The sequence below is a fragment of the Neopelma chrysocephalum genome, unplaced genomic scaffold (assembly GCF_003984885.1).
Source record: "Neopelma chrysocephalum unplaced genomic scaffold, ASM398488v2 Primary Assembly neopelma1_71, whole genome shotgun sequence".
Lineage (NCBI taxonomy): Eukaryota > Metazoa > Chordata > Aves > Passeriformes > Pipridae > Neopelma > Neopelma chrysocephalum.
This window is the reverse complement of record NW_020897731.1, coordinates 1,451,145-1,475,211: the sequence shown is the minus strand read 5'-3', so window position 1 is coordinate 1,475,211 and position 24,067 is coordinate 1,451,145. Positions and strand designations below refer to the sequence as shown.

Genomic DNA, 24,067 nt, shown 5'->3' with positions numbered 1-24,067 from the left:
AGTGGTTATCAATCAGATAAGCCCTGATGCCCCATAAATTTACAGATACCATTTGAATTCTGAAGGACATCTAAATGCATTAAAGCATTTGCAATCAATCTCTAGAGCACGCATGCTTCTCATCATCTTTCTATATGTTGTTTTAGACATGAAAGTTATTTGAGAGTATTGCAAACTGCTTCCAGCCTATCTGAGAACAAAAGGAATAAGTTCATTGAACGTGGTATTTGTTATGTTGTCTTTGAACTATTCAGAATATCTATGAAGTAAGTTATTTTTCTTCTGTTCATCTCCCTTTCATAGCAAAATGTGTGGATATTGCCTTAAGTTCTTGTACTGATGTTGCCTATACTCAAATGGTATATCCCAATTTTCTGGATCAGAAGTCTCGAGAAGTGATTGAGTACAGCTCTGAGTACCTGCTCATCAGTGTGCTGCACAACTTGCTCCAGGGAGAATGTAATCCTGACCTGAGGCTCCTGGGCTGCTCAGTGCTGGCCCCACAGTGTGAAAAGGACAAAGTTATAAAGCCCTGCAGGCATGTCTGTGAAAACCTAAAAAAAACCTGCCTCCCCGCCTTTGATGCAATAGACATGGCTTGGCCCTACTTCTTAGACTGCGACCGCTTTTTCGCCGGGGAAGAAGAGGGATGTTTTGACCCGCTGGCAAAGCTGCGAGGTGAGGAAGGAAGCTCTACAAACACATCTGGTCTACATGGGAAGGGTCTCATCTCACTTTTCTTGACATATCTATGGCAGAAAACCTCTTTGCTTGTCATCTCAGCTTGTTGTCTTTAGAAACACCTGTGTGATTCATTTTGTTCCACCTATTTTAAACACCTAATTAAACTGTGCTCAAGAAATATCTGTTTCTCTTCATTTACAAAGAGATCAAGACAGGCAGCTCAGAGCAAGATGTTTGGATGCATTTAGATAAGCCCTGTCCTATGTGATAGCTGTCTATATATTTGAAATATTTTATTTTAAAACTGAAACTTTAATGCACTCATGAATTTTTGACTGCTTGACAAGCTTAACAGCTCATTAAAGTGTTCTCATTAATGATTGTCACAGATTTTTGTTTGGATGAAGAAAATCCAGATAGCTGAAGACAGATGAATATCATAAAAAATAAATTTGATCCATCAAATTCAAAAGGGAAAATTCTATACAATTTGTGACTAAAATCTGCCAGCATGCCAAAGGCCAAATTAAAACTGGAGATTTCACGAAATATTTGTCAGTGTGCATATGCATTAGTAGGATTTTGAAAACAAAATATGTCACAATAAACAGTGTAAGATGTACTACATACATTTAAGGTTTTGATTGTGTCTGTATTTTCTATAATTCTTCTACTTATAAAGGTATTTTGTAAAAAAGTGCAGGCTTTCATGCAATCCTCTGAGCACTATGGTCTTAAACACTGTGTTACAACTTTTCTTTGCAGGAGAAGTAGATGTTGAGGAAGATTTGCCTTCAAACTTGCCAGCAACTTTTATTCAGTTCAAACACCATTCATACTCCCAAATGGTGAGCACGTTGAAGAAGACTGCTTCTAAGTGCTCCCAGATTGCAACAACTTACAGCATAGGTCGCAGTTTTGAAGGGAAGGATCTTTTTGTGATTGAGTTTTCAACCAAGCCTGGACACCATGAACTGCGTGAGTTACATCAGTGTTGATCAGGTCGCCTGAGGGGAGACCATTCTATCCGAGTGAAAACAAGTTCTTTTAATTGGATAACACTAAAACTGTAAAAAGCACTTGTTCAAAAACATTCCTTCTCCCTTGTATTCCTGAATTACAGTGATACCTAATGATTCACTGTAGCAACTACAACCCAGTAGCCCAGTAGCAATTTCTTACTGTTGTGACCTCTGTGTATGACCCTGGTTAGTATTCCTTGCTCCTAGATGTGTGTTACTTTGTTGCAGGGGAGTTATTTGGCTGTTATTTGTTTGTGCCCAGTGTACAAAGAGGTTGGGATAGTCTTCTGTTACTGACTTGCCCTCCCTATCGTCTACTACTTCCTCAGTCTCCTTTTATTTATCACTGTACCATGAACCTCCCCCCACGCTTCCTACAAGCAAGGCCTGTCCCTAGTCTAAACATGGTCCTTCACATCCTAAAATACACACATCTTCTGAGAAGGCCTCAGATACAGAAGGATATTGATATCAAAAAGGACAATCCAGCACAGAAAACACTCCTTCTGAACAGAGATTCAGGTCAGTGCAATACCTGTCAGTGTAACAGGTGGATGATACCAGGAATTTATGATATCGTAGCACCTGAATAGATGCTGTTATACTATATATAGGTGCTAATATATATTAGGATATGAATCCCTGAAGAGGGGAACAGTGATGACCTCTATTTTGTGGATGCATCACTGAGACAGCAAGGGCCAGATTTTTAAATGTTTTAAATTCTTCAAAATTCAGATCATTTTCTTAGAGAGTATTAGGTATTGTTTTCCAGTTACCAGCTCCCAGCTCAAAAATCATGCCTGACTAAATCTAGTGGATTGCTATGGGCACTGCTGCATGCTAAGAGCCTCAGGTTGTTTTTCATCAGAAGAGCTCCAGCATCAACAGAGCCTCAGCAGTGTGGCAGAGCTGAACTACATCTGACTTAATACTTTGTTGAGATTATCATCTCAGGTCAGGCTACTCTGTCCTCTGTGTGCTGTGCTGCAGGGGATGCAGAGACAGCAAAGGCTGGTATCTTTTCTTACTCTTGCTGCCTTGCATGGTGTAGAGGTGTTTTGAGGTGCCTTTAGACTTGATCAGTTCCCGGTAGATGTCTTTAACAGAGCAAAGATCTACACTACATTTTTCTGGGCTATCATACTTCCTCTCTTTTTTAGAGAAAAGAAGTTGCAGGTGTCTTTTTAAGCTTATACTCCATTTGCCAGGAAAACACAGTCTATGAATCAGGCTTTTAAATGAAAACTGTGATACGGCATGATAAAAGATGGTACTTAGCCATTACATTACCTAGCATTTTTCTTCTAAATCTATTGCTTAATGCTGCTCAGGACAGCCTAAAAGGAGGTGAAAATAGCTCCAGAGCTGGAGATTTTGCCAGCCTGAGCAACTGGCATAATAGCTCTGTGCCAGGCTCCCTCCAGTGTCTGGTGCTCAAGGCTGGCCAGGATCAAAGGCAAATATGAAGGGATAGACAGGAAAGAGTGTCTCCAAAGTACAACTATTTTCTACTTTCCATTAGTCTCTAAGGAAGGATGGAAATTGAGAGAATAACTGCAGGGAATTGTGAAATTATGTGTTTCTAATAGTCTTATTCAAAGGCTATTTAGCCTGAAAGCCACTTTTTATGCACGACCCAATTTCTGTTCCAAATAGAGGGGTGATATATTACACATCTGCAGGTCATTTCTAGGATCTGTGACAAAACTGAAGCCATCCAAGGTAAGTGAGAGTGCCAGAGGTATATTTTGTTCCTTCCCAGCCATGGCGTTCTTGTTTACAATTAATGATTAGTCCAGCAAAAGCTGAGAGCAATAATTGCCTCTTATGGTTTGGAATACTGATAGATTGGACTTTATTTTGCACTTTTTAAACTGTTGCTGAACTGATGTGTAATAGAGGGAAGTTCACCAGGAACTGATGTGCTGTTTACAGGATAGGGTGCATGAAATTAGTGTAAATAAAAGTTTCTGATTCATAAGTAAACTATTTGGGTTACTCTGTTTTTAGAAGCCACTCAGGTATAATCAAATTAAAGCATCTCATTACTTCATATTCCACAGTCAAGCCAGAATTTAAGTACATTGGCAATATGCATGGAAATGAAGTTGTGGGGAAGGAACTTCTAATATACCTTGCACAATATCTGTGTTCGGAGTATCTTCTTGGGAACCCTCGCATCCAGACCCTGATTAATAACACCAGAATTCATCTCCTGCCTTCACTCAACCCTGATGGGTATGAACTGGCTGCAGAAGAGGTAAAAGGTTTTGTATAAGGGGGTGTTCAGGTCTTCATGTTTCTAGAATTCCCCATGGGAAAGGACAAACTGGGAGGGGAGTGTCACATAAAGGAGAGAACGTTAAAATCAGCAGCCAGAATGCCAGCTGGGTTTGGTGGTGAGTTGCTTTCCAAAGATGATGAGAACAGAAATAAAAGGAAATCATGGCCATATTTGTCATTTTTGCTGCCTGCATGGGATGATGTGGGAACGACTGTGTTACTTTTTCACACATTTAGCACTCTGCAATCAGTTCTAGAACAAAATGCCTTCTGACTCAGTGTAATGACTTAAATTGTTTTATAAGGAAATGTAGCTTAATACCATGGAATAGATGTTCCCCCTGTTTTAGATGTACAGGTATTATGAACTGTGAATATTTTCTGTACTCTCCCAATTTCATAATGGATGGCAGTTTTCAGAGATCAACTAATTTCTGAAGGAAACCTGTGAAAACAAAAACTCTGTTATATGTTACCTGACATTCTTTTTTTCATTTCACTGTTTTCATTTACCACCATAAGCATGAAACTAGGCCTTTCTTTTTCTGCTTGCTCATGTAGTGAGAGTCTGGGGTTATTGCACTCTGCCTGGTCCTGCCTTGGGGCATCGCCTGTATTTTCTTTTTCTCCTCCTCTAACCCACTCTGCATGCTGCTCTGTGCTGAGCAAGAAGATGCTGTGTTCCTCTCATGAGTCACATCACTGGTGAGTGAAATGCTTCTTGAATGCTAGTTAGTGTATTAATATTCATGTGGACAAAAAGTGATTAATAAGTGTGATTTTTTTTTAACAATACAGACATTTTCAGTTTACTTCTTTTAAAACTTCCCTTTGACTAAAATGGCATTTTAAACAATTTCCATAAAGTGCTCTTTCGAGACAGGAAGTTAATCTGAGGTTGGCTTCTGTGTTACAAATTAGGGAGCTGGTTACAATGGATGGGTCATCGGGCGACAGACAGCTCAGAACTTGGACCTTAACAGAAATTTCCCAGATTTGACATCTGAGGTTTACAGAAGAGCTGGCATTCGTGGAGCCCGTCTGGACCACATCCCCATTCCACAGTCCTACTGGTGGGGTAAGGTATGAATTACAGATTTTATAAATCATATATACTACAGAGCAACTCAGGAATTCAGAAACTGAGAATGCTTGGTCTGAAGTTCCTTACTGGTAATCTATAAAGTGCCGATTTTATAAGTACTACTGAACTGGATGGGTTCAGAATTGGCATGAACATCATGGTGTAGGTCTGGACAAAGAGGCAGGTCTTACAAATCATTCAGAAAGTTTGTGGATAATTTGAATTTTGTTATTTTAGATTAAGAATAATGACTGTTATGAGGGGACCACAAGTGTGATGACTCATTATTAGTAATTTAAACTGTGGAGCACATGTTAAGACTTTATGGATTTGGCTGTGAATGCAGTAAGCTCTACACAGGTTTGATGCAGTAGTGGTTTCTGTCTTGGAAAATGTACAAAGGCTTCATGTAAAGTTGTGTGGCATCAGCATCCATAAAAAAAGGATGTTTATAGGTGAGTGTAACCAGATAGAGCAACAGAAACAGCCTGTCAGGCTGTGATGGTGCTGGAAGGGAAAGTTCCTGCTGCAGGATGAGAGTAGGATGGAGGCAGTTCTGCAGGGCCTTGCACTCATCATCACTAAGCTCTGTTTTATGTTATGTCTGGGAATGTAAAACTCAGTTCTACCTGTGTCGCTGGCAGCCCCCAACAGTAGCAACTCTCAGTAGAACTTAGTTCCCCTTGAAAGCAGAATCACAGGAAGCTAAATCAGTAGTTCTGGTATTGGGAGCTCTGCTTTCCTTCTGCTTTTAAACCTATTTTATTCTAATTCAATTTTTTACTGCTAGCACAAAGCCTCAGTCAGGTGGGGAACAGGATTGTTCAGTAGGTGGTGTGTTAGCAGAAGATTTGAGACCATACTTCAGGTTCCTACTGTGCTGCAGGTGGTCTTGTGTAAAGCCATGTCTAAATCCCAAAGGCATCCCTGATGCTCCCACAGTGTTTCGGTACTGTTTCACAGTAGTGAAATATGAATAAAAGCACATCACTTCCTCAGGATAATGTGCATATGAGGATGCAAAGGCTCGGTATGGCATAGAGTATTAGACCACTGATTTTTGACATAACTAATCTCAAGAAGTTTATTCTGTTTTATGCATGTAATCATACAGATCCCAGCTCATGTCACTGGATTTCTGCATGAATATAAGGTCACAAACTTGAAAGTTTTCAACTTTTGACTCAATAATGACAGATAACTGTGAGCTGGGAAATGCAAGTGGAGTACAGAGTCTCAGATGGGAAAGAAGAATTGAGAACTGTGGAGCAGAGCCTGAGATCAGCTCCCCAGACAAAAAATGAAAACAGACAAAAAACCAAAAAGAAGATTTTTGGAGAAAAGTAAGATATGTTGATTCACCCCTGAGGTGAATCACTTGTCCCTAGCTGGATGTCAGGTGTCCATCAAAGCCACTCTACCACTCCCCTCCTCAGCTGGACAGGGGAGAGGAAATATAACTAAAAGCTCATGGGTCGAGATAAAGACAGGGAGACATCACTCAGCAATTACCATCATGGGCAAAACAGTATCGACTTGGGGAATTATTTGTATTTCTTTTATTTATTTTGAATCAAAACAGAGTAATGAGAAATCTTAAAAACACTTTTCCCCTACCTCTCCCTTCTTCCCAGGCTCAATTTTACACCTGAATTCTATATACCTCCTTCCTCTCAGTGGTGCAGGGGGACTGGGAATGGTGGCTGCGGTCAGTTTATCGCGTGTTGTCTCTGGTGCTCCTTCCTCCTCAGGGGCAGGACTCCTCATGCTCTTCCCCTGCTCCAGCATGGGAAGTAAAGATGGAGATCTCCCTCCATCCATGTATTCACTCTCTGTCCAGAGGTGCACGGTTGAAGACCCAAGCAACACAGAATAAGGACAAACACATCTTTGCCCCCCTTCTTGCCACTGCCCAGTGCAAACTGTGAGTTTGTCTCACGCTGTGCAGAGTCCCTGTAACTCTCTGGATTTTCTGGTTCCAACCTCCTCCCTCCCTCTCTGAGTCCTGCTTCTGCCCTGATTCCTTTTGCTGACCTGTGAGATGGACAGTGGTAGGCAGCCACTTGCAGAAGTCATCTTTATAACCACGTATTTAGCTTTTCTAGACTATGTGTAACACTGCAGTTTCTAGAGGGATGGATGGAGACAGCCTAACATTGCTCTCACAGTTACAGCTACAGCTCTACCCCATCTGCAGTGTGCTGGTCACCCTGGGTTATGTGTCACCAGAGACAAAGGGCCAGGGAGCCTTGGCACACCACACCCCTTGCCTGAGCTCTGCCTCAGTGGATACAGACCTGGGATTATAAATACATTGCTTCTCCTGCAAATCTTTTCTTGCTTTTAAAGAATAAATAGGGTGATCATCCAAGGATTCATTCCTCAGAGCACCAAAGCTTAGGGAATTTCTAGGTGCTCTCCTGACCCCAGAGCTGGTCCTGGCCTTAACAACACCCAAAACATCTCCAAATCTGTATGCTTTGCAGAACAAGTGAGAGAACCAATTTGCCTGTGGCCTTGATGGCACCACAAAATCTTCCTGCTGAGTACCTTTTCATATGGTTCATAAATCTGGCAGTAAGTGGTCTCGCAGCCTCCTGTCCCTCTCCTCTGCTGGTGGTATCACAGGACATCCAAATCAGCTCTCCCGTAATGAGCCTCAATTTTGTCAGGCAGATGAACCCATGGCTCTCACAGTAGTTGGCTTTGCGCATGCAGGAGCATTAGATTGAATGTTTCAATACCAGCCTCTCAACTTTCATTTACTTAATAGCGTTTGTTACCTACCTTATTAGAGTAATTATCTGAATATTGCAGGGTATTGTATAAAGATGAGAAAACAGAAAGCAAGCTCTCAGCCAATCCCCTAAGCTCAGGAGAGCTCCTACTCCCCATAACCCTTGCTGTACAGGATGTTTTGTTCCCCACTATTATGAATTATTGTAATAAGTGGTCTGAGGGCTCAGACTGAGGTACTTCAGGCTTCATCTGAAATAAAGTCAGTTCAATTGGCTTGATTCAAACAGAATTTGGAAGTCTGTGCCAGTGGAGGCTGGCATAGTCTTTAAGAAAATCAGTCTGGCTGTCTCTAAAAGGGAAAAAAGAAATCTTTGAAAGCCATGGAGACAGTGACTAATTGCAGTATAATTGACAGAAATGAGATTCAAGTTTAAAAAGGGTAGTGGCTGTTCTCTATACTTATGCAGAAATAATTTAGCTGTTTTCTAATTGTTCCCTGAATTGTTCTTGTGAAATGGATACTTTAAAATTGATCTCATATAACTTAAAAGCAAGAGCCCTGGTGAAAAAAAGAATCAAAACCCACAAAACCCACATTGAAGAAAAAGTCTATGAATAGTCAAAGGCCAGAGTGACATAGCACCTGCTATCATCTGGTGGAGCTGAACCAGGATGTGCACATTTCAAAGCCATAATCGTTCTGTACATGATGTCACTGAAATGCTATTAGGATAAAAATAGTGACATTGAAACTCCTGATTTACCACAACATTCACTTCAATAAGACGTTGGCTCTGTGATATGGCACTATCTCGGGGCTTATGCAGGTATCTACCAAGCGAGTTGGCTGACCAGGATGAAGGACTGACATTAAGAGCTCTCAAATAAAACTGCGTGTTTCACACTTGCCCGCTGAGTTTCAGAAGCAACTTTAAAATCTTCCTATCAAGACCCAAGAGTGCTGTTTGAAAGAAGGGCTGATGCTGTGTCAGGTATGCCCTCTCTGGCTGGACAGCAGGAAGTGGGGCAGCTGCAGCAGGGCAGGGAGCTGATGACATTTTGGGGCAGCATCCTCCTTGGGAGTGCTGCTGCTATGGGGTTTGTAGGGTGTAAGCTTGGTGGCAGGTGCTCAGCCACTCCAAGAACTCCCAAACAGGGATCTACAGGGCAGGCAGTGACACTTATAGTCCCTTACAAGCCACCTGGGATCTTCTGCTCTTCAGAAGAGATGGGCTCAAAGGAAGAATGAAGCGCTTCCAGGGTTAAGGTAGGAGTGGTTGATTCAGTCCCTAATTCTCTTGGAACAAAGATCATCATCAGATCATCCTAGGGCAAGGTACAAAGACCAGAAAAACAAATACTTTGCTGCAGGTAGCATTCTTTGGACACTGACAGGTTCATTGTCAGGAAGCCTTTGGGCTGTTTTCTTCTCCCGCCTCTGTGTTGTGTGAGTGGGTGTGTCAGACTGCAATAAGTGCAGAACATTTCTCCTTTCCTTTTGGAGGCCCTTTATCTGCCTTTTAAAAAATGTTTTTTCGTGTCATCATCTCCCTGGAAACTCTCTGTTTAATCACCCAATTATGCAAAAAAACTTGGTTAAGTTTCTGGTGTGCAAAGTGTATTCTGTGTGTTTCTGAGTTGATCAGACTTTACCTATTACACCTCATTTTTTAAGTTGCCTCTTTATAATGCCAAAGTTGAAAGGGTTATGACGCAGAGATTCAGAAGCTACCACTATGTTGGTGAATAAAATGAACCTGTCCTGTTTCTCCTGAGGATGAGTGGCACAAACTGGCTCGTATCCACGCGCTAACCACAAACTCCTGCTTTAATGATTCATCTTACAGCAGTGGGAACACTCAGGTTCCTATTTCTTCCCAAGTATGAGGTCCAGCCTTTCACAGATGCACTGGCTAGAGGCACTAGAGTTCAGCTCAACAGCTGCAGAATGGCATTTTAAGGAAACCTGAAAAATAGAAGGATTCAATTAATAACTGTGGCATCTGAAGGGAGATAGTCTCCTGCTTCACTTGGGAATGGGCATGGTCATATCTTCTTAAATCATTTCAGGTAAAACTATATTTAGACATAGCTTTTTCCTTTACTTTCTGCCTCATTACCGGAACTATAATACATCCATGGTGCACCTTGGTTTCACAATGTTTTTCTTGGATCCACACCTGGGTTTGTGCTATCCATGGCACCCCCAAAGCTGTGATTTACCAACAGCAGGTTAGGGACTGATCCAAAGAAAACAGGAATTACTATTATTGAAACACTAATGTATAGGTCTTTAGGGGTTTTATTCAGTTGGGTTTTACTTGTTTGTTTGTTTTGTGTGTGTTTTTTTCTTGCACATTATTGACTTGATTCACTGTTACCAGTTCTGAGGCACTCTGGAGCCCTGGCTCCCTGGTTTTCTGACAGCTGATGGAATGACAGCAAAGGGTCACAGGCAATGTTAGCAGCCCTAAATAGGTGCTGGATTAAGTCCATCATAACAGATCTTTCTCATTTTTATAAAACCTGAATATCTGCATTTGTGCAGACTCCGGATGAGCAGCCTCTGCCCTCACCTGTTTTTCCTCTGGTAACTTCACTCAGCTGCAAGGAAAAGAGCCTCAACTCTCCAGGGGCACTGGTGTGAATCTGGGCTTGCAGGGACCGGCCACCAGATGACACTGTTATCCCTAAGAATGAACTAACATGGGAGCAAGGCCCTGAAATTACTCCTCAGAAACAGGGGGTGAAGGAGCCTCCTGCATTCCGGGGAAAGGATGGGTGCCTAAACATCTTCTGGAATTCGGTGCCCTCTCCCTTGACCTGTGTTTCTGAGGAGGGAATGTCAAAAAAAAAAAGGCAACTTATTTGCTTCAGTTCATTGCAGGTAAACTGCAGACATTGCTGTGCTTTATTATATGCATTAGTTTTCATTTATTTGCAGATGAACCTGGACCAAAAGATAGTAAATGTATTTTCAACAAGTGATGAGAATTACAAATTGACACCCCTATTCCAGTTTATCCATCCACAGTCAATCCTGCTGATTCAGAAATGAAATTAGAGGAGTTTGATTTGTTAGTAGTGGTAAAACACCACAAGTTTTTCAGCCTAAAAAGCTGCCATCATCACTTTGAACTGCTGAAAATGTCACTGTAATGAAAAGTTATTCTTCTGTCAAGGTTTCTCTTTTTTTTCTCCCTAGTTTTTCCACAGTGAACATGTCTCATCTGTTCCCTGGAGTGAACTGACTTTCTCCCCTTATTAACCTTTGGGATGGAAGAACCAGAGAGCCTGAACGCTCTCTTTTTGACACACTCTCTTCTCCACGGGCCTTTATCCTGCCCAAATCCCTTTGGAGCTGCATGGCTAGTACAGCTTTTCTTTCCTTCTGGATTTCAGGTGGCCCCTGAGACAAAAGCAGTCATGAAGTGGTTGAGGTCTATCCCGTTCGTGCTCTCTGCCAGCCTCCATGGGGGTGAGCTGGTTGTGACCTATCCTTATGACTATTCAAGGCATCCTATGGAAGAAAAAATGTTCTCCCCTACACCTGATGAGAAGGTAATATTGTTTTTGCAGTAAGAGCAAACTCCTGTGGTTGCCATGTGGAAATGTTTTCTTTTAACAAATAACAAACTTTGATTTATTTAGATTGTGTGTGTCTCTCTGTATATGCATGTATGTGTTAAATATGTAATAAATCACGTCTATATACATAATGCAGGTGTATATATAATATGAGATTAGCATACATATAATATGAAAATAACTCAGTTGGTTAGAATACGGTGCTAATAATGCCAAGATTTCAGGTTTCATCCTCATATGGGCCATTCATTTAAGAGCTGGAGTTGATGAGATTGTGGGTTCCTTCCAACTCAGAATTTTATGAGATTCTGATTTATAGACTTACTTAGTGTGCTTTAAAATATAGGATCATTTACGCACTATCAGCATGGTCTGGAAAGATTTACCTATCTTTTGTGAGGCCAAATATGATTTCATAAAGCACAGTCTAGGAAAATCCAGGCTTTTAATTTTTAAGGGGACTAGGCTATGATATTTTTACCAGTGATTTCCAGAAGAAATGGAACAAGCCTGACCAGCAGCGTTATTTTCTGCTGAAATCTACAGAGGGGAAAAAAACAAGACTGGCTGCCATATGGTGGCAGCCTTGTAACATTTATTCCAGGTCAGTTGAACGGGAAAGGTTTCCCCCTCTTGTCCCTGGAAAGCTCCCCATTTGGGACACACTGCAAATCTTCTGTGAAATTTTTTGCCATCTTTCCTATTTCCCTTTGGTTTCCTCAATCTAGTATTCATTGCCGACATGCCTACTAGGAGAACAGCTAGATTATCAGCCTTCTAGCATATGCTAAAAATGTCCTTGGCCTCCTAAGAAAAGTGGTTCTTTATATAACAAACAGCAGTTGAAAATAGAAGTTGATCTTTGACTTGAAGCATCCGTTATCTTTGAGCATATCTCTGGTCTGACTTCTTCTAAAATGACAGTTCTCACTACCACATGTTAAATATTTAAATATTTATGACTGCTAAACATTTTTATATCAATCCATTTCTTCTGAGCTTTACAATACCTACTGACTATGCACATATGAAAATGACTTAGCAGTAAAATTAACCAGGCACTCCACAGTAAAAAACCTATGTAAGAAATATCTGGTGGATGCTAATGAAAGCTACAGAAGCCCTTGGTGAGGACTAGGGGAAATCATAAACCTGTTCATTTATATCCCATTGCCTGGGCTAGGGTTATCCTTGTTTAAGAACACATGGTGAAGGAATACGGCCATGTGTGCCTTATAATGCAGTTCACCTGTGGAATGGAAGGACAGCAGTCCCTCTATCATCTCCACTCAGAGACAGCATGTGTATTTTGAGTGAAGTGATACAGTCACACAGACAAATGGCTCCATACCAGAGCAAAGCACCGCTGGACAAACCCTGACGGATCCCTGGTTTGCAACACTGTAAGACAAGGAGCCTTATACTGGTGACTGGTGCACAGTCAGTGGCCACAAAGTCTGGGAAGTTGGCTACAAATGTGGAAGTTTAAAACATACGTGACAGGGGTGTAGGGGTGTGCTCAATGAAACCAAAGTTTTCAAATGACTCAGCACAGGAACCTTAACAGCATTATCAGTATCACTTCAAATTTTGCACAGAAAGTTACAAAACCTGTGTCTGTGAAGTGCCTTGCATTTAAGCAACGTCATCTACAGCTGCTCCTACCAGAGAACCTCCATCCCAAAATAAAGCAGTTTGGTTTAGCTGCCATACATTAGTCATAACTTTTTCCTGACTGCTGACCTTTCCCATTTGCTGTGCAAGAAGAAACTTTCAGCCCAGGGTGAAATGCTGCAGCGCAGATAATGGCCAGATATTAAAAAGTCAAATTCTGACAAATATATTCAAACCAGGTTGCCCTGTTAGAAAATCTATATGAGTGCTGCTGCCTCCCCGCACTCTGTCATGGTGTGTGTGTGATAGCACAAGGATCCTCTTGGCACTTGCTCCAAGACACTGCAGATTTCAAGCCTCTTTATCATGCATCACAGCCTGGTCTGGTACCTGCGGAGACCAAGGAGTCTCGAAGCTGAACCATGTCCTTACACTCACATTCTTGTATCTGGTTCAGCCTACCTATTCAAAACTTTCCCATGTTTTGACTTTTGTGGAGGCAGATGTTTTTAGCAGGCACTCACTTTGTGTTACACAAGAAGCTGCATCGATGCTTCTGCTCACCAGAGCAGAAAGGTCCACAACAAGTCAAGTCCACTCCTTTTGGTGAGTTGAAACACTCCCTTTCATCCCCCTGAAAACCCCAACCTGAGACAATTAGTGGGGTAAAAGTGCTGACCAAGGTAACAGCACTGACCTCATTTTATGAAATGAAGCATCGTGCTACCAAAGACACAAGGATTCCTCCGTGTTTTCTCCCATTTTGTTCCACAGCATTACACCTAAATGTCTGAGTTTTTTTTGAGGTCCATGATTAGTCCATGATTACTTAGCTGCTAAGTAATAACAAATGTATTGTTATCCAGGAACTTTTAATTTTTTTCTACAAAAGTGTAACTTTTTTTTTTTTTAATCTATTTAACTTGCTTTTGGAGTTCTCACTTTCTCTTCTTACTACCACTTGTCTTCGTTCACTTGCACTAATGACCAGGCAAAAGCCTTATGCCCCTTGCTGTGAAACAAGAGAAGACTTGGTCACTGAAAATAGCACATCTGCAGATGTCGTTGTAAAAGCTGAGGAACATACCCCGAAGTCACATTGGCACATTCAAAACTTTTAGCAAATACCTTTCACAGGATGTTCAGAAGTGGTACCCAAATTCCTGTAGAAATTAGAGATATTGAGTCTGACACTGAACTATTGGCAGTAAAATTTCTGCTTAATTTAATTAACATCCACTTCTTTTCAGCAGAACTTTGAAGGATACTTAATTTTCTGTGCTGGACAATACTTAGACATATAGAAACTCGAGGGAGCTGAGGAAACGTTTTATAGTCAGAATTTTTAGTGTCTGGTTATCAGAAGTATTTTGGTAAATTTTCTTTACACTTACATTACACTCTCTTTCCACCTTTCCCTGGTAATCTGTCTGATCCCATAATTGACTCAGCTTTGTGATTATTAGAAACAACCGTAAATATTAATCAATGTTGTGTGATTGGTCATTTTGACATCAAGGGTAAAGTTTTAGGATTACTTCTAAAACTAGTATTTTAGTCACCCAACTGCTCGCACACATTGTCTTAAGCAATATGCAATGAAACACTTGATGATGAATAGTAGGATCAAATAGCATCTGATAACTGCTGTAATTTCAATCTTGAAATCTGAAAGCATAGCCTTTGCAGATGAAGTTCAAATAAACACAAAGGAGAGGGGGGATTTTTGTACAAAGTTGGAATAAACATTGGAAAAGAAGGGCAGGAACATGATTCAAATAAATGATTTCTGCAGATCACTGCTGTTTCTTCTGTCACTGTCACTGTTCCTTTCTGTGTAATGACTGCTCTGCTCTTCATCAGTATCAACACTCTTAGGAAATCAGTGGTGACATCCTACATCATCACATCCTTTCATTCACTTTTTGGGAATGGTTTCTGCCCCACAAAGAAGCAACTGTCATTGAGATCAAACCGTCAGGTTTGCCTGTGTGAGTGATAAGTGCAAAGCAAATTGACACTGTCTATTTTAAGCAGCAACAGTCAGTGTGAAGATCTAGTCAGACTGAAGGTGATATATTTTTTAAAGGGTAAAAATAGTAAAAGATAAAACACAACCTAAAGGAGGTCTACCAGAAAGACGGAAAGGGACTTTTTACGAGGGCAGGTAGTGATAGGACAAAGGGGAATGGCTTTAAACTGAAAGAGGGTAGATTTAGATTACATACAAGGAAGACATTTTTCACTGTGAGGGTGGTGAGACACTGGAACAGGTTTCCTAGAAAAGTTGTGGATGCCCCACCCCTGGAACCATTCAAGGCCAGTTTGGATGTGGATTTGAGCAACCTGATCTAGTGGGAGGTGTTCCTTCCCATGGCAAGAGGGTTGGAACAAGATGATCTTTAATGACTTTTCTAACCCAATCCATTCTAGGATTCTGTGATAACAGGGAGAGATAATTTCAACTTTAAAATCTGGGACCTGAAGCACAACCAATCAAGCCTTCTGCTCCTGTCCCAGATGATAGATAGAAGCCAAGTATCACAAAATCCACGGGTATTTAAAATGTTGTCTCTGGCTAAATGTATTGGACTGCAGAGAAGGACCTTAGAGAAGAAGACAAATGAAAACTTCCTAGCAAAAAATGAAAACTTCCTTGCACAACAGTTCATAGCTTCCTTCAGTCTCAAGGGGGCTCAATGTGTGGTGGCTTGTTGTCTGGGTTTGCAACAGCAATAGTTACTAGCAGCAATGACAATGTTTACAGTTTGTAAAAGCAAATGTATTTCAAAACTGTTTGTTACAGGTATTTAAAATGCTGGCTAAAGCCTATGCAGATGCACACCCCGTCATCTCGGACCGATCGGAACTACGTTGTGGTGGAAACTTTGTAAAACGTGGAGGTATCATAAATGGTGCTGAGTGGTACAGCTTCACTGGAGGTAAAACCACTTTACTGTCATATCAAGTGAGGTAAAACCTCTATGTGACCTTTATAAGACACAAGGGTTTGAACAAAGTAATTTTATTCATTTCAATTTGCTTAAGGTCATACACCTGCAAAACGTAGCTTGTAGGGGATTTAAGTCACAAAATGTATGTGGGTAACATTTATATTCAGATGACATGGGACGTATTCAGCCCCATTGTGACTTGAGGAAAGTTAATAAGTTATGCAAGGTTTAAATTTGTTTTAGTATAATATAATTTTGTTTTTCAAATCTGAAATGTGGAAATAAATGCTTAATGTTATGCTCTCATTCCTTAGCAGCACGAGTTTGAATCCATTTTGCAAGTGCTGATTTTTCAATCTGTTTAAATAATTTTTTTTTTTCAGGGAAAATTACAAACATCCCATTCATTTGTGCTTTTGTTTTTAATTCGATTTCTCCAATAATAGTATTGTGTTTTCTTTAGGATTCCTGCAATACTGGCATGGATGAAATATCAGTGTTCATAAATTTTCAGCAGTGGTTCAGTTGTGTTTTCAAATAGGACTCAGCTTGATCCCCAAATAATTATGTTGAAACTAGGCATTGAGAATGCTTTGGGGCATGGGTTAGAATTAGGTTTAAGTATCTTTAGCTTACATTCTTCTCAAAATTATATCCAATGTCTTTTGTACAGAAACAGTTTTGAACATAATAATGGCAAAAGGTCATTTCTGTTCTGGTGACCCTTGGCAATCACCTCTGATACAGCCGATTATCCAATTACCATGATTAACCAATCCTCATCGCTCTATCGCTACTTCTTGGTCAGGAGAATAATAATTTAAAATTATGGTTTTTTGCCTCAAAAGTGTCATTGTCATTAGTTAATTCGTAGTTGAAACAAGTTGTTGAATTCTGAATTTGTTGAATACTTTTTATCTATTAGTATATACTCTTTATTATATAATAATCTACACCCACTGGGATGGCATTCAGCTGATTGCAGCAGCAAAGCTACAGTTAAAGGCTACATTGCTTGTTCATGAGCTCATCTTTTTCTTTTTAAACCTATAGGTATGGCAGATTTTAATTACCTTCACACAAATTGCTTTGAAATTACTGTGGAGGTAGGATGCGAAAAGTTTCCTTTGGAGGAAGAACTGTTTACAATCTGGCATGAAAACAAAGGTGCCCTTCTGAATTACATGGAAATGGTATGGCTCTGCTTTTACAGACCTTTGTGCTCACAGTTTAACTTTTTCATTGCCAATATTAGTTTTTTTACTGTTTCCCCAATTAGCTGTCAAGATAGGGCTGAATCAATCATGACACTCCACCAGGGTCCTCGGTGCCTCAGTCTGTCTAGCAGTACCCACAGAAAATATTCTGCCTGTACTGCAGGAAAAGTTGAGATTGAGGATTGTAAAGGCCTTGAAAACAGTGAGAAAGGGAATTATCTGTGAATACTCTGGGCAACATTATACATCATATGTCCAAAATTTAACATTATAGAAAACCCACATATTCAGAAAAGTTTGAATCAACCTTTCTCTTGAAGACTAAAGTAACAAGATCAGCTCTCCAGAGAGCTTCCTGAAACTTTTTCCTTTCCACATTCTGTGTTTGTGTCCCAAATCCTACTGTCCCACAGCAACATTTAGATTCAGCTAAAATCTTGCTGGAAATGCCATTTACACACTTTCCATCTTGATTTCTTTATGGAAGAAATCTTCCAAATCCAAGCCAAATCTTCCAAAGGAGCAACTGTGTGTCTCTGAGCATTAAAACATGCCATTTAAAGTAATTTTCAATAATAAGTTTAAGCTCAGCAAAAACAAATATCTCACTGACAATAAGTAAGTGAGCACAGAAACAGAAGTTGCTCATCTTTCTCTCAGCCATTAGTAGATTAGCTTTCTGTCATGCCTTATTTTGATAGAGTACGCAGTAATTTAAAATTGTTAGGAGTGTTTTTATGGCCTTTCTAAGCAACCTCTTGCTACTTGTGGTAAGTATTATCATTCAATAAAGTCTACAGTACAGACCACCAAACTCATTTCGTTTTACAGCTGTCTGATGAAAATGAGTTTTAGTGAATCCAAATGGAGCTGGGTTAAATCCATATATATTGCAATTGAAGTCTTCAAGATGTAAAGATTTTATAGTGCAAGATACTGTAGAAGTCTGTGCTGGAAAAGCTTTTTGAGTAAATGCAGGACAGTAAGCAAAACTACTTTGTAGATAAGGATGACTGAATTATCCCCAATAAGGATTAAGTCTGCCATAACCAATTCAAACTTTTCTTATTCTGATATGTACCAGGCTGTTTGGTGTGTGTACAAATCCACTTGGTTTAACACACAGAAGCAGAATTCATTTTCCTAAATGCCGGTCCCTTCTCCCCATGAGAATTAATATCAAAACATTCTCCCAAACTCATATGGCACAAAGTTGGGGAAAAATGAAAAATAGTTCATTTACTAAAGGAAACCAAAACAAAATTGTTAAAGAAATTTCAGTTTTGTCATTTTCATCCCATCATGTTGTAATTGCAAAATTATTATTGAAGTTGGATGAGGTCATACTTGTTTGAGTATGTCTACACTGTAAATTAAATTTGGGTCCAAGATGACTCTTCTGACCAGATTTATCCACTATCCATAAGATAAATCCTCAAGCCCATGCTGGAAAGCAAATTGCAGTGCTTCATCATAAGGGACAGTTTTCAAGTCCTTATACTGAGCTGTTCCTAAATCTTCCTGTGAATAGCTCTACTCATTACAGAATGGCGTTTTAACAAGAGCAGTGACAACGCAGTCTCACCTTAAATAAAAAACTGCTGTCACTAGACCAGACATTTTATTTTCAGCTTTTTATTATGAATTTCTGTAAAGTTGGATATTTTAATGTTTATTTTTAAATGTCTTTATACTCCAATAGAAAAGCAAATATATTTTTCCCATTGTTTTGATGCTTTGTGCTTTTTTTTTTCTATTCTTTTGTGACAAAGGATACTGGGGAGGGGAAAATGAGAGGAAAATAAGAAGGTGGGAAAGTGAAGTAAAGAACAGCTCAAGCTGATCATAGCAGTTCAGACAAAAAATCAAAATTGAGTTATTTTTCACTTAAAAAGGTCATATAGACTTCCCAATCTAAAATATTGTATTAGGTTGACCCTGGCCAGATACCAGGTACCCACTAAAGCCACTCTCTCACTCTCTCCCTCTGCAACTAGACAGAGGAGAGAGGAAAAAAAGACAGCTAAGAGTTCATGAGTAGAGATAAGAGCTGGGAGAGGTCAGTGACTGATTACCTTCACGGGTAAAACAAGACTCAAAGTGGGGATAATACTTATATTTATTACTAACAGGATAAGAACCAAAGAGTGAGAAATAAAAGAGTCTTAAAAACACCTTCTCCCCACCCCTCCTTCCTTCCATGTTCTCCCTCCTCTCTCTCAGCCGTGCAGGGGGACAGGGAATGGGGATTACGGTCAGTTGTTGTTTCTGCTGCTGCTCAGAGACAGGAGTCCTTCCCCTGCTCCCATGCGGTCCCTTCCACGGGAGACAGTCCTTGATGGACCTTTCCAGTGTGAGTCCATCCCTCAGCTAGCAGTTCTTCCCAAACTGCTGTCCCATGGGTCACTCCTCCATGGGGTACAGTCCTTCATGAATGAGCTGTACCGACGTGGGTCCCCCACAGGGGCCACAAGTCCTACCCGGGAAAAACCTGCTCCAGCGTGGGCTTCCCTCTCCACGGGCTGCAGGTCTCCAGTAGGACCCCACTCCATCCTGAGCCTTCCATGGGGTCACATCTTCTTTCATGCATCCACCTGCTCCAGCATGGGCTCCTCCATGGGCTGCAGGGGGGTCTCTGCACCCCAGTGGTTCTCCATGGGCTGCAGGGGCAGAACTGGTCCACCATGTCCACCACAGGCTGCAGGGGTCACAGCTCTGGCACCTGGTGTCTACATTGTTATTCCCATGTTCTCACTCCGCTCTTCCCTGGCTGGAATTTCTTCTGCGCAACAATCTTTTGTTCTTAAATATGTTATCACAGAGGCATTAATATTGCTCCTAATTGGCTCGGCCTTGGCCAGCAGCTGGAAGTCTGTCCTGGAGCTGGCTGGTATTGGCTCCATGGGACAGGAAAAGCTTCTGGCAGCTTCTAACAGAAACCACCCCTGTAGCCCCCCCCCCGCTACTAAAACCCAGCCACAGAAACCCACTACAAATATTTTCATTTTGGAACATTGTAAAAAGAGAACCTTAAGAGGTTTAGTTTTTAAATACTTGGATTTTTTTGTTTTGTTTTATTTTATTTTATTGAGTTTCAAATACAGTGAGCTTTTTGTGCACCTCCTTGTATGACAGAATTCACACTGCTCTTTAGATTGTCACCAAGCATATTTCTCAGCAGCTCAAGCAACTCAGTTCTGTGCTCGTAGAGAAGGGGAAAAGGATATCATACACTGCTGTCATGACATTCTGACAGGTAGTGAAGTGTAAGCAGCAGAGCGATGATGAGTCCCAAGTACCTAAAGTGATGCCTTCTCATTGTGTACAGAGCCTCGGATTGGTTTTTAAAGCCTTAACTTTTCGTTTCTTTGTGGTTCTGGGTCTAGGGTAGACATTCAGGAACAGTCTTTAAATACTGTGGTCAGATCATGAGGTGCCAGTGATTTGTGCAGAGAAGGGTCTCTCAATGCAGAGCCACATTCCTCACCCCAAAAAAGCTCTGATTCCATTATCCCTTTCTCATAGCCCCCTTGTAGCTCCCTAAATAGGGAATGTGATCTGAAGGGGCATTAGTGCCTGAGACCCTCTATAACAGGTTGAACTTTTTGACAGTCGTTTCCTCTCTACAGGGGTTTCCTTGTAGAAGATGAGGAAGTGGTACTGTAATAAGTGACTCCCATCTAACTTTGCTTTGCTTTACCAGGTTCATCGGGGGATAAAAGGAATTGTGTCTGATAAGTTTGGCAACCCAATAAAAAATGCTCGTATTTCAGTCAGGGGTATTCAACATGATGTCACCACAGGTAAAATTTTTAGTCTAAGATCTATTCTGGGACAGAGGGAAAGTACTGAGAGCTGAACTTGCAAGTCTTGTCATATTTGATAGAAATGGTGCCTTAACAGAGGACTGAAGGCTCAGCTGTGTCTTTGCTTCTAGAATAACAAGAAAGAAGACATGTCAAGCTGGCTGTTGGGTTTGACATGTCTCTGGGATGACAGAGTTCTTGATAGAGGTGAAAAATTTCACCTAGAGTTGTCTGCTGTCCACCAAAGCCAATGTTTGGGGAAATAGGGCAATAGCTCTGCTCAGGGTCTGTACCTCAGCGTGGAGCACTGATGGAATAAGTTAGTTGAGATATTGTGAGCATGTTGTAGATAGTAGATTAGGATCTACTCTGACTTTAGCAACTAGAATAATTGCAGTAATTGACAGGTCTGCAACCTTTGGTGTTCATGTAGAAATGCATAAACATATGCAATTTTTGTTCAATAGTTATATCAAATGCAAAAAACCTAGAACATTGAATTATTATACCTGCCACCAACTGGTAAACATGTACTGAGGGGTATGTAACTGTTAATTTTCACAGTCATAAAGTTCTGAGCTTTTAGGCTGTCACTGAAATCAATGCTCTGTTTTTATTATTGATTTCAGTGAGAAAGGGTAGGCCATAGGAATGCAAAACAGAAGACATGAATGGTAACATTTTGCTCTAATGGCAGTTGTTGAATCAATTTGGAAAGCCAGAGTGGCTTATAATGTAATGGATGCTTTCCAGCTTCCAAAAAAACTATCATTAGAGGGGGTACAATAGTGGAGATGATGCAGATCGTTTTGGCTGGTGGGAGACTCTGGCATGAATTAGGGTCTTTTTCAAACTTCTTCCCAGACAATGGCTTCCCATTGGCAGTGAACCTTTAAAGGATTAAGAATGAAATAAAAATGTGTTTATATTGAAGGAAAGAGGAGTATTTGTTCTTTAGTTAGGTGGGGTTAAGAATGTTATATGATTAAAAAGTTTTTTATTTCAGTGTTAAAAAAAAGAAATTCCACAAGAAAATAGCATTAATGCAACATTTATTTAGCTAAGAGACTTACCATTCAAAATAAAGGAAAGATAAAATGAAGAATAATTTTTTCTGTTTTAAAATTCCCTGCTTTTTCCTGCAGGCTCTAACCTTCAGCTGGAGGAAATTTACACCCATTTTACACTAATGGCAATTTATACCAGCTGCAGCTCTGACTCCATAGTCTTATGTGCTAGAATGTCTGCAAAGTAATTGAATGTAATTTAATAAAAGCAGGGATTTCTTAGCTCCTTAGACATACTAAATATATATATTGCAGCCTGGATTCCGATTTCACTTTCTTAAGTTTCACATAGCTTTAAATTAATTTCTTTGGGAGTTATTCTCTGTACCCTTGGGAAAGCAGAACGAAGGAAAGTTTCTCTTCCCTGTGATACAGGAACAGCAGTTGCTGACATTTTGTGTGTGAATTTTACTCCATTAGCTCCCAAAGGCCAGGTTTTCACAAGCGAACTCTCTTTTTGTCATCTAGAGTTTGCATTCAAACATTTTTCAGAGCGTGAGATCCTTTCACAGACTGCCCCCTAAATGCTTGTGCTGTGTGCGCACGGGCATATGACTGTGTAACTTTAAAGGGTGCGAGACTAAAAATCAAGTTTTATTGTGCTTTTATCTTTCCTAAGCTGCTGATGGAGACTACTGGCGACTCCTGCCTCCGGGGACATACATAATCAGCGCCCAAGCGCCAGGATACAGCCGGGTGATGAAGAGGGTCACCATTCCTGCCAAGATGAAACAGGCTGGGCGAGTCGATTTTGTGCTGCGACCTGCTGAGGCCTGGCCCAACAAGCTCCTCCGCCGCTCCATGGAAAACACGTATGACCCATACGACCCACTGGAACTTTTTGACCCTCATGCCCAACACAGGCAGTCAGAGGCCCGAGGTGGGTCCTCACCAGGCAGGGAGAAGCCCTGGTGGTGGTCTTACTTCAGCTCTCTAGACCTGCACAAACCTCTGTGGCTGCTCAAGCAGCGCTGAAGGGCATCACAGTGCTCTGCTCAGCTCCCTCTGCTGCCCTTCCACAGGGTTCCAGACACCCTCAGTGCTCTTGGCAATATTTAAATGTTTCATTTGAAAATACAATGTTAATTCAAGCGCGCTTACTTCTTTTGTTTTCTCTTCACACACAACTGAGCATATTCAAGTGGGTTCTTTGTATATTAAAAAAAAAATGGTGCACATACAATCAAAGGCCAGATTTTATGCAGTTTTTTTCTTGGTAATGCTCTGTACTTCTGCCCATGTAGTTAATCATCACATCCATTATTTATTAGGTCCTAAGTACCTGCAGGAAAATATTCCTGATCCTTTAATGCATTTTTGTACACATTTTAATGCGTTAATGATTATATACTAAAAACAACTTGCAGAAACATTCAGAAAACTCTTTTCTCTTTTTTATATTAGCATATTAATTTCAGTTCATTACTTCTAATATCAGCCCAAAATCTTGGGAGATTTTTTTAAATTTTTATTTTTTTTTTAATTTAAAAATAAGTTTTTAATGTATTTTAGCAAAATACTGAAAAATGTCTTTACTACTGGAAATAAATCCTATGACATAGAACAACACATGAGATAATTTGTGAGGAATTTAGGTTAAAGTGTGACATATTACACTAAGGTTGTTAACATCACGCATTATTCTGAGCCAATGTACTTGTTAATGGAACTTGTAGACATCGAACAAAACAGAAACTTCTTTTCAAAATAGTTGGGTAAAACCTCATTTAATAGTGATCTTGCAAGATGCTGTTCTCTCTCAAATATTAGATGCAATGTATTTTTTAGAGTCATTTAAAAAAAAAGTCCCTAATTTTGATGAAACACGTAGGCCCCCACTTCCTTTTGGCTTGAAGGGTTGATGAACTCTATATACAGACCATATTTCCCCATCTAAATGCCACAATGTGTGAATTGGGTGATTGTTGGAGCTGATGTACTTTCTGCAGGAGTTGCTGGATGAGCTGTGTGGATTGCCCTTCAATTTCTGAAAACTTTTTTGCTCG

General features: G+C 40.4%; 1 protein-coding gene across 1 annotated transcript in view; it reads left to right on the top strand.

Annotated features, from left to right (window-relative positions):
• Positions 1 to 23,187, top strand: part of CPZ (carboxypeptidase Z) — a 37,876-nt gene extending 14,689 nt beyond the window's left edge. Inside the window, exons 3-11 of the mRNA XM_027686562.1 lie at positions 304 to 678; positions 1,450 to 1,662; positions 3,773 to 3,969; positions 4,914 to 5,075; positions 11,218 to 11,376; positions 15,824 to 15,959; positions 17,025 to 17,164; positions 20,892 to 20,991; positions 22,681 to 23,187. Coding sequence (XP_027542363.1) covers positions 304 to 678; positions 1,450 to 1,662; positions 3,773 to 3,969; positions 4,914 to 5,075; positions 11,218 to 11,376; positions 15,824 to 15,959; positions 17,025 to 17,164; positions 20,892 to 20,991; positions 22,681 to 23,036 — 1,838 coding nt within the window. The 3' untranslated portion in view covers positions 23,037 to 23,187. The remainder of the gene's footprint in view (positions 1 to 303; positions 679 to 1,449; positions 1,663 to 3,772; positions 3,970 to 4,913; positions 5,076 to 11,217; positions 11,377 to 15,823; positions 15,960 to 17,024; positions 17,165 to 20,891; positions 20,992 to 22,680) is intronic.
• The last annotated feature ends 880 nt before the right edge of the window (positions 23,188 to 24,067 follow it).